At 41.8% G+C, this 16,709-nt stretch overlaps 2 protein-coding genes and 1 non-coding gene across 4 annotated transcripts; 2 read left to right on the top strand and 1 right to left on the bottom strand.

The window, feature by feature from the left end:
* Positions 1–216: 216 nt before the first annotated feature.
* Positions 217–7,340, top strand: LOC119218470 (fibrinogen-like protein 1). 2 transcript variants are annotated; one of them, XM_037472934.2, is made up of 7 exons: positions 217–524; positions 4,446–4,614; positions 5,715–5,874; positions 5,998–6,095; positions 6,176–6,264; positions 6,683–6,867; positions 7,013–7,340. In XM_037472934.2, the coding sequence occupies exons 1-7, from the start codon at positions 492–494 to the stop codon at positions 7,245–7,247; spliced, it is 969 nt and encodes a 322-aa protein (XP_037328831.2). In that variant the 5' UTR covers positions 217–491; the 3' UTR covers positions 7,248–7,340. The 2 variants fall into 2 exon arrangements, with proteins under 2 accessions (XP_037328831.2, XP_037328830.2); XM_037472933.2 differs by lacking the exon at positions 217–524 and adding an exon at positions 1,965–3,907.
* trnar-ucu (transfer RNA arginine (anticodon UCU)) lies at positions 907–999 on the top strand. The gene is made up of 2 exons: positions 907–943; positions 964–999. It is a non-coding gene; the product is annotated as a tRNA-Arg (tRNA).
* A 23-nt stretch (positions 7,341–7,363) lies between the features above and the next one.
* Positions 7,364–14,714, bottom strand: mtus1b (microtubule associated tumor suppressor 1b). The gene is made up of 9 exons (XM_062564569.1): positions 13,276–14,714; positions 11,351–11,474; positions 11,162–11,252; positions 10,534–10,639; positions 10,292–10,365; positions 9,881–9,979; positions 9,485–9,601; positions 9,184–9,281; positions 7,364–8,680 (listed from the first exon to the last, which is right to left on the bottom strand). Exons 1-9 carry the CDS (start codon positions 13,394–13,396, stop codon positions 8,467–8,469), a joined length of 1,044 nt encoding a protein of 347 aa, XP_062420553.1. The 5' UTR covers positions 13,397–14,714; the 3' UTR covers positions 7,364–8,466.
* Positions 14,715–16,709: the final 1,995 nt, after the last annotated feature.

Genomic DNA, 16,709 nt, shown 5'->3' on the forward strand with positions numbered 1-16,709 from the left:
CTCTGTAAAGTGCAACGCCGCTCCAGAACATGAAAACACAGTCCGTTACAATATACAGTATTTAATATGTGAATGGTCTTAATAGTTGAGCTAAGTGTGAAGGAGTTAAAAGGTGCGGCGGGTGAAATAGAATAAGTTGAAATAAAGATTCGAAGAACAATACTTGGAATGTATCAATGCTTTCCAACAATGAATAGAATGTGTTCAAATCTTTTGTTATGCACAAAGACTGAATTGGGATTGAGAGGAGGTAGTGAACGTAGTGGGGGGAAGGGGGGTCGGAAGCTGACCCCTCTTCCTCTGACTAATTGGTTTGTCTCAGGTTCACGGCCAATCAAACCAACGATGGCAGCGAGAATGATCCAATCGGGCGAATAGGACGAGTTTTCACAGATCTCGAGTGGGATTATTTGCATGGGACACTGCATTGAAGACAACTCGGAAAATACGGGACAAATCCCGTATTGATTCAAAACGGGACGCGCTATTTCATGCCCAAATACCGGACGATTCCGTATTTAAAGGTACGCAACCCTAGTCACGCACTCCCGCCACACATCCAATTCCTCACGCTGAAAAAAGCGGCGTTGGTTCCTCTTCAACCTCCCCGTCGTCCGTAGCGTAGCGTCCTCCCCCCGTCTCGACGTTATCGTCTGACAAAATCTCACGCCAATGTTTTTTGAAAAGTTGAGAGCTCTGCCTGTGATGCGCGTGAGGGAGACGACTGCAGCTACTGGTCATTCAACACAAACACGCACGCGCAGGGAAACAAGTTGCGCTCTAAAACCGTTAAAAAAGGAGGGAACCGCAGTCCAGCCGTAATGTTCAACCGAAGTCTTCCAATTCATTTGTGCTTTGATGAAATGATTCGATTAAAGTACGTGCTTTATAGGCTTTACAACAGGTGGCTCCGTGGCGCAATGGATAGCGCATTGGACTTCTAGTAAATCTCTGAGAGGAGTGATTCAAAGGTTGTGGGTTCGAGTCCCACCGGAGTCGAATTTTAGTTACTCCATAATTTTCTTTGAATGAAACCAACAGTATTCAAAAATAGTGGACCTCAGTAAGTTATGTTTTATCTTCTGAAACCTTGAATGTTGCGTACTTTTGCATCCTCTTCACTAATTTTCTTTTGATGAGACAAGGTAAATACAGGGAAATTCACATAGCAAAATGATATGCTTTTTGTAACATCATTACATTACATGTCATTTAGCTGACGATTTTATCCAAAGCGACTTACAATAAGTGCATTTCAACCGTAGAAATAAACTCGGAAGAACAAGAAAGTACAATTTTCATCAAATAAGCAGTTTCATAACATGTTATAGGTAAGTGCCATTATAAGTACAATTTAAGTGCTAGAATTTGTTAGTGCTACAGTTTGTTAGTGTTTTAGTCAAGGTAGAGTCTAAAGAGGTGTGTCTTGAGTTTTGGGCGGAAGATGTAAAGGCTCTCTGCAGTCCTGATGTCATCAGAGAGCTCATTCCACCATCTGGGAGACAAGACAGCAAAGAGTTGCGATCTCACCGAGTGCTTTGTCTCAGAGAGGGAGGAACAAGCAGCTTGGCAGATGCAGAGCGGAGTGTGCGGGTTGGGATGGAGGGTTTCACCATGTCCTGGATGTAGACTGGACCCGATCCATTTACATGGTATGTGAGAACCAATGTTTTGAACTGGATACGGGCAGTCACTGGTAACTAGTGAAGAGAATGGAGAAGTGGTGTGGTGTGGGAGTATTTCTGAAGGTCGAAGACCAGTCGAGCTGCTGCATTCTGGATGAGTTGCAGAGGTGGAATGGCGGCAGCAGGGAGACCTGCCAGGGGAAAGTTACAATAGTCAAGGTGGGAGATGACAAGAGCCTGAATCAGTACCTGAGCTGCCTTCTGAGTGAGAAGGGGTCGGATTCTCCTGATGTTGTAGAGGGTGTACCTACAGGATCGTGTTTGTCGCTGTGATGTTGGGAGTGAGGGAGAGTTGGCTGTCAAGTGTCACACCGAGGTTCCTAGCAGTCAGAGTGGGTTTTAACACAGAGTTGCCAAAGTTAACAGTCAGGTACTGGGTCAGAGAGTCTTTTCCGGTGAAGAGAAGTAGTTCAGTCTGTCGGGGGTTGATCTTCAGGTGGTGAGCGGACATCCACGGAGAGATGTCAGTCAGACAGGCAGAGATCCGTGCCGCCACCTGAGTGTCAGAGTGAGGGAAGGAGAGAATTAGTTGGGTGTCATCATCAGCGTAGCTTTGGTAGGAGAAGCCATGCGAGCAAATGATGGAGCTGAGAGAGTTGGTGTAGAGAGAGAAGAGGAGGGGACCCAGAACGGAACCTGAGGAACTCCAGTAGTAAGAGGACAAGGTACTGACACAGATCCTCTCCAAGTTACCCGGGAGGTGCGGCCATCAAGGTAGGATGAGAGAAGGGAGAAAGCAGAGCCTGAGACACCAAGTTCCAGAAGGGAGGAGATAAGGACCTGGTGGTTTACTGTGTCAAATGCTGCCGAAGGGTCCAGAAGGATGAGGACAGAGGAGAGAGAGGCGGCTCTAGCAGCGTGGAGTTGCTTTGAGACAGCAAGGAGAGCAGTCTCTGTGGAATGGCCCGCCTTAAAGCCTGACTGATGGGGGTCAAGGAGATTGTTACGGTGGAGATAGGAGGAGAGTTGGTTGAAATAGCAGGTTCAATAGTTTTGGACAGATAGGGAAGAAAAGATACCGGTCTGTAGTTGTTTTCTTCAGAAGGTTTGAGGGTGGGCTTCTTCAGGAGTGGGTTAAGTCTTGCCTCCTTCATAGAGTTGGGAAAACAGCCAGATAACAGAGCATTGTTAATGGGACAGGTGAGAAAAGGAAGAAGGTCAGCAGCAATAGATTGTAAAATATGGAATGGAATGGGGTCGAGAGGGCAGGTGGTGGGACGGGCAGAGGTTACCAAGGTAAGAACCTAGTTAGGAGACAGGGGGGTGAAAGAGGGAAGCGAGGCCGATAGAGCTGAAGTCGGTGGGATACAGGTGGAAGGAGGTGGGTTAGAGAAGGAGGAGCGTATGTCAGCTATTTTTTTGGTAATATAGCTGATAAAGTCTCTTGGAAGAAGAGTGGAGGGGGAAGGAGGACTGAGGGGTTCGAGGAGGTTGGTGAAGATAGAAACACGTTTATTGGGGTTAGAAAATGAGGACTCAATTCTGGATTGGTAGAAACCACTTTTGGCAGCAGAGATAAAAGCAGAAAAAGAGGAGACAAGAGACTGAAACACATGCAGGTCGTCAGGTTGTTTTGTATTTACGGCATTTTCTTTACGATGCTCGCAGAGTGGCTCTCATAGCACGCACATCAAAGCATGTGAATGTTTTAAGATGGAACCACTAAATACAGAGTCTTAAAATGAGCATGATATGTCCCCTTTAAGATATTGGTAATGCTTCTATGTGAAGACTTTAAAAAATGGTTGAAATTGTTAAGGCTGGCGTCAACGTTGAATGGAAGTTAAAGTCTTAATACTTTTGGTCGCTTCTGTAAGTAAATCAGATCTACATCAGATGATTTCTACAAATACATAAGTTTGCAATACCAACCCATGAAGCTTTTTATGCAGTGTTTGCCTTACTGAAAGGTTAGTAGCACTCATCATTTAGAGCTACAGACACAGAAATGGGACATATTGATCTAAAAAAATATAACTTTTATCACTTAACCACTAGATGGAGGCTATTTTACAAAAAGTCAGCCCATGGGCTTGTCTAACAAGCTCCAGTCAAATATCCAAACAGGACTGAGGGGAGGAGAGAGAAAGCTTGTGAAGCTCTAAAAACATTGTAAGACCAGAGAGTTTAACAGTTGGATTTAGTCCACAATCATATCACTGATTATGGGAATGCTGAGGATATTTACAGCCTTTCTTCTTCACATGGCCTCTTCTTTGGCGGTAAGGATCATCACCTCATTTTCAGTATATTATACCCTTTCTATATCAACCCATATTCCTTGCAGATATGTCTTTTGTGCACCGATTTAGAGTAAGATTTTGTCTTCATAACATAGCGTAGAGGTGGTTGTTGGTTTCATGGGGATAATTTATTTGCTAAATTAAATTATATGTTATCATTTTATATCTGTTTTCAATGTCAAAACAATAGCTGAAGCCAAATATCTCAAGTGATACATTTTTATGTACATTTGTTTCTGATTTGTTAAGAAGCCTCGATTGATAGTTTTGGGTTCATGGTGATCTATTTATGTCTGGACTATATCTTCACGTCTTAACGGCAGCCTTTGCTATAAATCTGTCCACACCATTGTTTTTATCCTTTATGCCAGTTGGTTTTATTTTAGATCATGGTTTTTTAATTCATCAGAAGCACAGCTTATTTTTATACCAAAGGAGATTCTAGAGGAGTCATTTGATTTGTTTAATCAAAGAAAGTTGTTGACGTGATATACCTAGTATTTCTTTCTCTGTCCAGGCTCCTGTGCCCTGTGAGGAGAAGGTAAGCAATCTTGAGGCGGAGATCCGGGGTCTGATTAAGGTGATCAACGACCAGCATCGCTACATCCAGGACCTCCACAACAGCCAGGCACAGCAGCTGCAATACCTACCAAACTCCCACCTCGGCCCAGAGAATCTCCATAGAGGTAGGGATGGATTTCCATTTGTATCCTGCCTTCTCTTTACGGCTTCTTATACTGTGTTACCTGTTGGCCACCTACCTAATGCACCAAGTTAATTACTAACTTTCTTACCGGCTAAGTCTGAAGTCTTTGTAAAGTAAAATGGGATTCTTGTAGTGGCAAACCCACAGAGAATAATCCCCATGTCTGCAGTTCCCATTTGCCCAGAGCCATTAGCTTCTTTTAGCTTTAGTTTTTTTTTTTACATGTTACAGTTATATAACTGTAATTAGAGCCAAAACGAAATCATAAGTGCACTGTCAGCCAACACACTAACAGCCAGCTCCTCTCCCAATCATGTGAGCTTTAGCCAATTCTCATTTTGCCTTGTTATCCAATTTACCTGCACAAAAACAAAGCAAAGACAACCTCTGCAAGTCACTAACTCTGTACTGAATTGACGATCACATGGTTCACAGGCCTAAAATACTACATACAAGATTTACATGGATAAGGAAGCCTAACAAGGTAGCCAAGACAAATTGGATGTTAGATAATTGTTTTTACTTAACCTAACCCCACTTTATCATTGATTTAAAACATGGGTCAAAACCAACCCGTCAACATAAGAGAAAAGAGGATGTTTAATAGACAGTAGTTGGTAAATACCCAAACAGAGCTCAAAAGGAGAATCAATGTCAAACTGAAATGAATCTTGGGATCTGATATCAAATGATGAATGAATGCTAATCTTGCTTTGAGCCTGCTGGACTTGTAAATGTGAACTTGTCAGCCAAAGCATTTTTCTGGGGCAATCGGCCAGGTCTTGGTATGTAGTTTTCCGCCTCCAAGTGTCCAAAAGAATATTCATAAATGTAAGCCCTGTTTTAAATCCCTGAGAACCAACTTTTATCGAGCAACCAATCAGCAGTATTTTGCGTAGTCAACACTTCCATGACTGTCATGACCCTGGAACTGCTTCACATGGGGAAACAAAAAACTTCCAGCTAGAAGAATCCCACAAACATGCATTTCTGTTCTCATCCATTGTTTCCAAACATCCATTGTTTCCAAACATGTATTTCCCTGCCTGGTTTGAATCTTGTGTATATTTGTGTGGGCAGACTGCTCCGAGGTGTTTGCAGACGATAACGTGGCCAGCGGGCTGTATGCGATACGTCCCGATGGTTCTCACACTGCATTGACAGTGTACTGTGACATGAACAACGGAGGAGGATGGACTGTCTTCCAGAGGAGGAAAAACGGCAAAGAGAGCTTTGATCGGTGTGTGTCTGTGTCTGTTACGCACATAAAAAAGAGATATTGAATCAAATTGAATTTGCATGTTTAGTGAAATTTGACATGGTAAGTGAATGTAAAATCAGAACGGACCTGTGGTATGTGCAGAGCGTGGGTGGAGTACAAGCATGGATTTGGAGACCTCTACTCACCTGATGGAGAATTTTGGCTGGGCAATAAACCTCTACACGATCTCACTTCTCAAGGTGTGTCTATCTTATGTTCTTGTGTAAAACATTTAGTTTGACATAAGGAATGTTAGATGTTCTGTAACTGTGTCTTCTAGGAAACCACAACCTGCGGATTGAAATGGAAGACTTTGAGGGAAATCAGCGCTATGCAGAGTACAAGAACTTTAAACTGGATGATGAAAAGGTGAAACAGAGAAAATGCTAAAAAGTGTAAAAATAAAAACACCTAGTCCATAGGTAAGGGTTGTAATAAGAGGTATAGCAGCAACAAGTTAATATTTTTAAACATTTACTCATAAAAAGATTGGAGATATCTCGTTCTCGTTCGTGGAATTGACCTAATTTATGGAAAATGATTTAAATTCTGCAGACTGGATTACATCCATTTCTGTCTGTAATCCGGTAAAAACATCTTGTAAGCCTCTGTCTTTCGTTTTTTGATGTCTAGCCTTACCCTCTATTTTTCCCATAACAGTAGGGGTCTTATTTAGTCTACGATGGAAACAACATCAAGGACATCTGGCTTCACATAAATTTTTTTTACCAAAGCGCTTTTGCCGCATCCATGATTCATTCAAACTCTTTAACCTGTTCATTCAAAGGACCAGTACCAGTTACATGTGGGGGAGTACACTGGTAATGCAGGAGATGCCCTTGCTGACGTCCGTGGCCCCCCCTCTGCCGGGAGTGGGGTCAAGTTTAGCACCTTTGACCAGATGAATGGCAGCGATATGGACACGGACGGCACGTGCATCAGACACAGCAAATCAGGCTGGTGGTTCAGCAGGTATACTTAATACTTGAAAATGCAATACTTCCGTCTCAGTGTACTACGGTGACGCTGTGAAGAACCACATGTGCAAATGTTTAGGGGAAAAACTAAAAAGCGAATTGTACATTTTTTTGTTCCTTTACATCCTGCTGTGATTCAGGTGTGACTCGGGCAACTTGAACGGTCACTACTACAAAGGGCCGTACCAAGCGATGGCTGATGACGGGGTGGTGTGGTACACATGGCACGGTTGGTGGTACTCTATCAAATCTGTGGTCATGATGGTACGAGCTGCTGACCTTGATCATCCGCCACCGGTCAACGGGGTGTTGCCGGGACAACTGGACCCCAGCAAAGCGGCAGGTGACGCCATTCACGTTGCTCGTCGTCAATAGAGAGCAATTGTCTTTACAAGAGCTGTAAACAGATTTGACTTAATTCTCATACATTGTAGCGTACACACTGAAATAAATCATGGTCATCTCACATCCTTTATTTGCCTTCTTGCCTTTTATATAAATGTGAATCATTGCATTTTCTTTGACCATTATTTTCCTAATTTCATGATGTATTTTCCAAAAAACCAGAGCATAGTGAATTGAGGCAAAGACAGACAAAACTATTCTGTAAAACAGAGGTCAGTTACCGGCCAGTTAAGAAAAGACTGGGAGAAATAATTACTTACTTCATTGAGAATTACCTCTCAGTGAAGGGGGAGGAGAGTTACCACGGCCAGATTACATTCTTCATCGTATATTAAGGTAGAAATTATGAGCGGTTTACAGATTTGCATTAGATCAAAAGATCATGTCGGTATTTTAGGTCAGTTCCTCAGATTAATGAGCACATGAGTTCTGGTTTGTCCACAGAAGGACACTATGTTTATCCACTTCGTCCAGAGGTCCAAAGCTTATGATTGATTTGTTCTTTGGATAAAAAAATTAGTCTTCTTTAAAAAGGTAAAAGGCAAAAGAATCCATACCTATCCATCGAAAGGTGTTTTATGATTTGTCAAAGCCGAAAAATCTCTTTACAAACACATGTCAGGAATCCAAGGTTTTTCTCATCCAAATCTTGAGAAGCGAGCAGTTTAAAAGAACATGATGAGTGGCACTTAAGATGTACAGCATATTGGGAAAACAGGTTAGGATAGTCATAACAAGACGGAGGGGCCTTGTACAGACCCTGAGGTGTGCCTGTTATTGAAGCTTTCTTCACAAAAAGAAGAGAACCAGGCATTTGGCAGATAGCGAGGTCAGACATACAGGTGAAACTCGAAAAATTAGAATATCGTGCAAAAGCTAATATATTAGTTTCACCTTTTAAGTTAAATTAATGAAAGTAATGAGCTTTTGCACAATATTCAAATTTTTATAGTTTCACCTGTAAGTGTATCTGTTGTTGTGGCACAGACATAAGTGCATCTGTGTCCACTACAACATTGTTTGAATTCCAAGAAAAGTGTCTTTTATGCAATTTATTTCAAGTTTATAAGTTCATCATTCATCATTGATATCAAGCAACACTGCTGTGACGGCAGCCTTTTGTCTTGTAAATGTTACATAAACGAACAGGAGATCTCAGGAGAGGAATGAAGGGCTTGTCGTGCTGTTGCTATCTGGGCGATAAGGGTGCAGTTGTGGGAAAGGAGGCCGAGTTCCGGGGTGAGCCAAAGGGCAAGGTGGGTGAGAGGCGGCTGGGACTTGCCAGCAGATCACCGTTGTACAGCTTCCACAGCAGCTCCTCGTTCTCCATGGACAGACGTTTGTTGACCTTGGACTCTTTCTGCAGCGTCTGCTGCAGTTTGGCCTGTTCACTTGACAGTTGCCTGCGGGGAGACGGAGAGCTTGGCTGAGTTGAGGGAAGACACACATATTTAGGACTGTATGGAGGTCAACTTTATCAAAGCATAAACTCATCTTCACGAGTCACTAAATATATCCTCGCATTTGCAATAAATGTCCATGTGGTCACTGGGTTGTTATAGTCTGCTTTCACAGGAAATTCTCTTTACATCTGAGCAAATGTTGCGGGAAGAAAAGGATAAGGGGTTACCATAGAGTACTTATTGTTGTGGCAGCACTGCAATAATACCACCCCTGCCTATGCCTGTCTATCTTCCTGCTCACGTACACTTACTGCACTTCACTGAGAGTTCCAGAGCTGCTATGTTTACACCTGTGAGTCACACAAAGACAATAGCCATATTTGTTGTTTGTGTTCACAATGACCATTCAGGTTGAGGTGAGTTGTGAAGCAGAGGCGAATGGATCAACAATCCTGTTGTAAAAGCAGCAGTGAGATTGAAGCCTCTGCAGCTGGAGTACGTACTTGGAGAGAGCAGCGTGTTTGTCCATCCTAGCTCTGTAGTCCTCGTTCTCCTGTTGGACCTTTGTCAGACACTCCTCCAGTTTCACATTGGTCTCCAACTGACACACAAAAAGACTGGTTGGGTGTATATGCATACAAGCCTCTCAGCAGGGTCAGTATAGATGGAGTGTGTGTGTAGTGCTGATCTTTTGACCAATTCTTCCCATAAAACATTATATAAGTGATGTTATTTTTGCAATATTAGACTCATGAGAATGAAAAAAAAGATGATAATATGTGATAGAGAAAGACCAGTGCCTACCAATTTGGCCATCTCCATGAGCTTTTTCTCCCTCTGGTGTAGCTGGTTGTTCTTGATCTCCAGCACCACCTTAAGACTGTCCAGCTCCTGCTCCAAGTACATCGTGTGAGAGTCCTTCTGCACAAACAGACAAACACATGAAGCGTGGATGCTCTCTGTGGGGAAAGCACAGACAAAAATAGTTATAATGACTATGATTCATCATGGGCTGACGCTTGACATTTCATTTTGGTTAGCTAAGGAGCCGAGAGATCGTAAGCCTGTGAATCCCAAACCAGCAGGAGGAAGCAGAGAAGCACATTCTGTCTGTCAATCTCCACACCTGTAAGCTCTTTGTGTTCTGTCTGAGGAGAGTCAATGACTGGTAGCTACCATTGTAGATGTAACAATCTTTACCAGATTCTTGTCAGTGAGTACATGCCTCCTCCTCTCCTCTTCTGCTTTCAGCTTCTCATTTAGAGCCATGTTGTCTGCTGACAGCTTACATATTTTCTCCTGGTAGGAAGGGCACATGATCATTTTAGGGTTGATACACAGCTTTGGTTCATAAAAAAGTTAGGACAGCCCAGTGTAAAGAGCTTTGGGATTTCTTTGCCAAAACAAAGTGCAAAGAAATGGTACTGATGTGTAATCATTTTTCAAAACCAACAATCTTGTTTGATCGCTTGTTTAAGGAGCAAATAATCAGCAAAAAATGTCCAACCACTATGCAAACGCATAGTGGTTGGACATTTATTATGTTACTGTCGTTGGTCTTTGTTTCATTATGACATTGACCTTTTAAAATCCTGTGTTACAGTCTCTTACAGAAAGACATGTTTCAGTCTCCTTCAGGGTTCTGATGAGGTTCTCCAGATCTGTCTGCTGGATCTTCTTCAGGTCTGGAATGAACAAACACACATTGATATTAAACAGAACAAGCAAACTGCATCAATAATAATATCCAAACAGTTCACACAAGATGGTTTGGTGTGTTTTGTTAAGCTAACAATTGCCTATTCCAATAGTGGAACTGGGAAAGCTGTTGAGTGAGTTGGTCCTGTACACACCTTCTATGGAAGTCACATACTGCAGTCTAAGTGCCTCCATCTTCTGGCTGTGACTCACTTCTAGGTTGTTCTTGTCTGCTTCCTGTTGGCTCCTCAACTCCTCCACCTAAAGGAAGGTGCGAATCAGGGCAATGTGGAAACAACTTTAGTGAAACTCGTCTGATACAAACTGTTTTTTTGAGGTTCATATTTATGTTTAGGCTGCAGTTGGTTTCCTGATAACTTCAATCAATTGATTCAGAGGGGTAACTTTGGAGACAGACACAAATCTCCGGTGGATTTATTTCATGAGCAACTGCCAGGTGGCTGGATCTAAGCTTTGAAAATCGCACCAATTCTATCATCTCAGAGTTTGAAAACCACTCAAGATTCATATGTAAGGTGATTACACAACATGCACTGAGTGCATATCAAACGCTGTTTTTGCACACATATAGCTAGATTAATGCATTATTATTAAACCATTATATCCATCAAATGTCATGTTGCACTATGTGAGGTAAGTTGTCACCTGTCCAGTTCAACTATGTCACTTTTTCATTTATGGGAGAGACTTACAGCTAATTCCTTACTACTGTGTATGCATAAGAGGAAGGACTGTAGCAACAGTGTGTGTGTTTATTCTGACCTGCCGTTCCAACAACATGCAGCATTTGTCTGCCTCCTCCTGGTACGTCTGGTGGACTTTGTCCCACTCTGCTTGGTAAAAACTCTTCAATCTGACACACACAGAGAACAGTAGAGTTAGTGTAGCCTTTCATTTCCAAACAAAAGCGTGGTAACGCTGTGAGCACGACATCAGAAGCTAATGCCGCACCTGTCCTCCAGCTGGCCAAGCTCCTCCTTATGCTGCTCCTGCAGCCGGTTAACGACCTCCTCCAAACTGACATGCACCTCCTCCTTCCCCTTGTGGAGACGCTCGCAGCACTGCGATGATGCCACTGGAGGGAGAACACAGAAGTCAGTCAGTATCTCTGAATGAAAATACTGTGATAAAAACTGAATGACAAATGTATACATCGTCTGGATGGATACCAGAAAAACTGCTATATATCTGAAGAGCTATATCTTGCATAAGGAGAGCAAACAATAAGCATGTTTAGAATCAGCTGTTTATTTACAACATAAGATCTCCGTACCAAATCCTTTTTGTGGCCAGATGTGGAGATGGTTATCCAACAGAGAGCCACGCTTTTGACCATTTACCAGTTTAACAATAATTACCTGTGTCATTTTTGTAATACACCAACTACATACTCATAGCACAATATGTTAGTCTAGAAAATACTGTGATGGGAATCGTCAGACGTTATGGATGCCATCACGGAATAACAATGGTACATTTGATCAAAAATAACAAATCCTGTACACACACACACACACACAAACACAGACTGTGCATTGATAACAATAACTGTGTTCTAAAAACTGGCTGCAGATAGGACAGGTGCTGTTTCCTGCTGCGCCTGTCAACATGGTGATGGAGACAGAAATCGAGCAACAGCTGAGACCAGCTTGCATGACACAAGCTTGCTCTCTGCCACAATACCGTGTGTGTGCGTGTGTATTGGCTGAAACAGCAGGAAACACCAGTTCAGAAGACACCCCTCTTCTTCTGCCTTGAATGAAAATATGTATTCCTGCACACATTTTGTTCACTATCAGTGAAAGTTCTTTTTTGACACAGGTTTGTCTTAGAAGTTGCTGTCTGAATAACAGTTTAATTACGCCACGTAAAACTCCACAGGCAAATTACTTAATCACATAAAAACACATTTTCTTCCTAAGCCTCTTGCTTTGTGACCAATCAGCTGTGGGGGAGAAGGTATGAATAAGAGTTATTTTCACCCAATAAGATGACAACAGGTCGTTCCCGTTCAGTTTGAATTGTGTGTGTGAAGGGATCTGTACATAGCTAACATTCCTCAGGTCTGTGAGGAATAGCATGAGCCACCGGTCAAACACGCAGTAAAATAAAATATTATAGTCGCTGTGGCTCAGAATGAACAGGAAAAGGCTTTCACGTTTGCTCTGCTGCTGTGTGTTTGTTTGCCAGTTTGTCACCTGTGTTGCATGTGCTGCAGTGTGAGATTGTAGATATGGAAGTCAAATTTAACATGCATTCACAGCAAATGTATGTGTGTGTAGTGAAATGTTTGTACTTAAACTGGTCATTGGTTGGTATTAATATACAGATATGCATTAGCAGATTTCCATGAGCATGTTTGTGTGGAGAAATACTTTCCTTGCTGTTGCCATGTCGATCCAGTACTGTTGGTGTGTCCCCAAGGTATGTTAGCTCGATGGCAGGTGTGTGTGTGTGACCTTTTCTGATCCTGTTGTATCCGCCAAACAGGCAGAGTAGCTATTGACATGATCCACATTCTCAGCCATCTGACTACATGCACATATGCCAGTATTAGTTATTTTTTAGCACACAGAGTAATGATCCAGTTGAAAATCCGTTGATTAGATAAACCAGATTTAATTCCAAATCCAACCCAGTGTTAAGTGAAATGTGGAGTTTGCTTCCGGCTGTCACATCGCTGGACCTGTTCATTGTAGTTAAAGTGTGAAGATGTTTTTTTGAGTTTTTCCTGTGCAGATGTGAGGCTTTCGGGAGAGAAGATGTTGTATACAGACTGTAGCTCTCTGAGGCAAATTTGGAATTTGCTATTCTGGGCTTTACAAAATAAAATGAATTAAACGGTGTGTGTTATACGCAGAGAGCTTGACTCTTACCCAGCTCATCTCGGAGGTTCACCAGTTCCTGCGACAAACCCTTCTTCTGCCTTAGGGCTTCCTTGCACTGCAAGACAATATAAAAAGACCATTTAGTCTCATATGAGCACAGGTGTATCATATATATTCAATTTTTTAAAAGAAAATATTTAGGGGGAAATGTATACGGAGGACTGTGTAGTGACTTGGATCACTCATTCCATCCCATCTCAGCTAGTGACCATGAATTGTATATTTATTTCTACCATGCACTTGATTTAAGAACTGTGAAAGGTTAATATTTCTCACCATCACTTAAGGACAGCTTTATTTAGTGAGCTACAAAGTGACCAGTGAAGGACACGCCTCGTGGTTATCTACAGGAGACTTTTCAGCTGTGGTTGAAAAGGCAGGGTTGTTACCATGTGTGATAATGGAAATATGAAACACATATTACAGAAATCATACAATTCTGTTGTTAAAACAATCAGGTACTTAAATTGCACTTAAATTGTACTTATAATGGCACTTTTCTATAACATGTTTTGGAACTGCTTATTTGATGAAAATTGTACTTTCTTGTTACTTGTTCTTCTGAGTTTGTATCTCTATGTGGAAATGCACTTATTGTAAGTCGCTTTGGATAAAAGCGTAAGCTAAATGACATGTCATGTAATGTAAAGGTATATAACATCCACCATGGGCAAAAACATCCAACTCAGAGACCGAAACCAAGGAAAATCCTTGATATGCTGTATTTGACATTGCTTTCATGACAAACATTGTAAGGCTGCCCACACTAGACATAAACACACACATAAAATAAAAGCGGTAGAATTGGAATTTACTGTACAATGGAATCCAAACGTCCATCCTCCTGCCTCTCTCACACACACGCACACACACACACGTTGTCTAAGGGCCAATAAAGTGAAAGAGAATATAGAAAAGAGTGTTTAGGCCCAGTTGTGGCCTAATTGTTCCAAGGCATTCATTCATTGGACTGAAAACCAACAGCAACAACATACAGTAGCTTCCTTTAAATTGACCCGGTTGCTGAAACAAGTCCTGACTTCGTTGAGATGATGAGTTGAGACATAAATATTAACAAAGGTGAAGAGACAAAAAAGAGAAGCAATTTATAAAGCCGTAAAAACATGTACACACACACCTTGCGTTTGTCCTGGCGGCAATATGGGGGGGCCTTGTTGGACTTTACATGGGTCTTGCTGGCCGTGGAGCCCATGTCCTGGTTAACGAGGACAAACACACCCTCTATCGCCAGTGGAAAACTCTCTCTGTCTCTGTCTCTGTCTCTCTCTCTCTCTCTCTCTCTCTCTCTCTCTCTGCTTTACAGCGGAATGTGAAGCCCTCTCTCTTTCAGTTACTCACTTCCACTCCTCCCACTCGCTACCTGTTTACCACCCGGGCCTGCCTCCTCCTTGCATTTGTATCTCCTCCTCCTACCTGAATACTCTACAATGGAGGAATGAATGAATGTTATTTCTGGCCCTTGTTTTTCTTAACTTTCTTCTTATCTCCTTTTCTCTTCTCCCTATCAGGTGTTGAGACACAAATGTGATGGCTCTGCATTAAAGGCTTGCGTCTCTTGCCTTTACTCATATCCTTTCTTATTATTCTTTATATGTTTGTCTATTTAAAGTTTGTGTTAAAAGAGCATTGATCAGTTAAGTAATGAATTTCAACTACACTTATTGTAGGGTGTCCTGAAATCCTCCACAACTTTTGCTTCCATGTATGTTTGCCAACTCTCAAAACACAACATGTAGTGCAAAAAACAGATGGTTCGGTGAGGTATTTTAGAGCTAAGTAGGTTTACAGATAACACCCAGCCGCCCAAACTAAAGCCCCAACACTTTTGGCTCAACCAAAGCTCCACCCCTGGGAGGATAATGTGCAGTTTATATTCAACAGTCACCTTTCAAGTGTGTAAGACAGATGAGATAGCATTGGTATTTGTGCTTTAGATAACATCTTTACACACACTGTTTTTACACACACACACACACACTCCCCTTCCCCTCCACTATTCCACCGGGCCATCTATCCAATCCAGGGGTGCACAATAGGTTGATCGACTAGTCGACCGCGAAGGCAGTACTAGTCGATGGCGTGCCATCGATAAAAAGAACGTCACGTATTTGCGGTCTACCAGAGGAGATGATCGAAACAAATGATAATGCTATTTAGCGATCCTTGCTTACTATGGACGCAATAATTTACGAGCCGCAAGGTTGGTGGTTCAAATCCCGGCTGTTCCATGGGCCATGTAAAGTGTCCCTGAGCAAGACACCTAACCCCCAATTGCTCCCCAGGCAAAATGTAAGCAATGGGTCAAAATGCAATGTAAGTCGCTTTGGATAAAAGTGTCAGCTAAATGACATGTAATGTAATTCCAAAGCAACATAAGCTGACTCCATTAAGGTGTTTATGACAGTTTCGTCCTTCTTACAGATGTTGTTTTCTTCATATCGACTCGTTTTGCGCTACTGGTTTTTGAACCTACTGGTTTTGCACTGCGGTCAACTCAGCCGACACTCGGATATCCGTGGTGAACTCAGCCGACACTTGAATTTTAGTGCACGTTTATGCTGACATTTACGGTATTGAGCAAGTAACCGGAATACAACCTATTTAATCAAATATTCTGGACAATGACTGAAGTATGTCAGTTAAGGACGAGTCTGACTACTCTTGTACAGTAAATGCAATATTTTTACTGTACATTTTTAGAGATTTCTCCAAAGTTCAAAAGCAACATTTCTCAAGGTTTGGACTGCAATATAAAAAGATTTAGCAATAATTCCAGGGAAAGACCAATGTACCTGTGTTAAAGACCTCCTAGACTACTACCATGATGAATATCAAGCATTTTTACTGTACAGATTTTAAAATATCTTCAAAGTAAAACTCCTATTTGTGCAAGTTCAAAAACACCATTTCTCCACATTTGGACTGCAATAAAAACAGATTTAGCAATAATTCCAGGCAATGACCAATGTACCTGTGTTAAGGACCTCTGTGACTACTACCATGAGGAATTTCAAGAATCTTTACTGTACAGATTTGGAGATTTCTTCAAAGTAAAAGTCATATTTTTGCTAGTTCCAAAGCACCATTTCTCAAAGTTTGGACTGCAATAAAAACAGATTTAGCAATAATTCCAGGCAAAGACCAATGTACCTGTGTTAAGCACCTCCTAGACTACTACCATGATGAATTTCAAGCATTTTTACTGTACAGATTTTAAAATATCTTCAAAGTAAAAGTCATATTTGTGCAAGTTCAAAAACAGCATTTCTCCACATTTGGACTGCATTAAAAACAAATTTAGCAATAATTCCAGGCAAAGACCAATGTACCTGTGTTAAGGACCTGTGTGACTACTACCATGATGAATTTCAAGCATTTTTACTGTACAGATTTTAAAATAT

Source organism: Pungitius pungitius, chromosome 9, assembly GCF_949316345.1.
Source record: "Pungitius pungitius chromosome 9, fPunPun2.1, whole genome shotgun sequence".
Taxonomy (NCBI): Eukaryota; Metazoa; Chordata; class Actinopteri; order Perciformes; family Gasterosteidae; genus Pungitius; species Pungitius pungitius.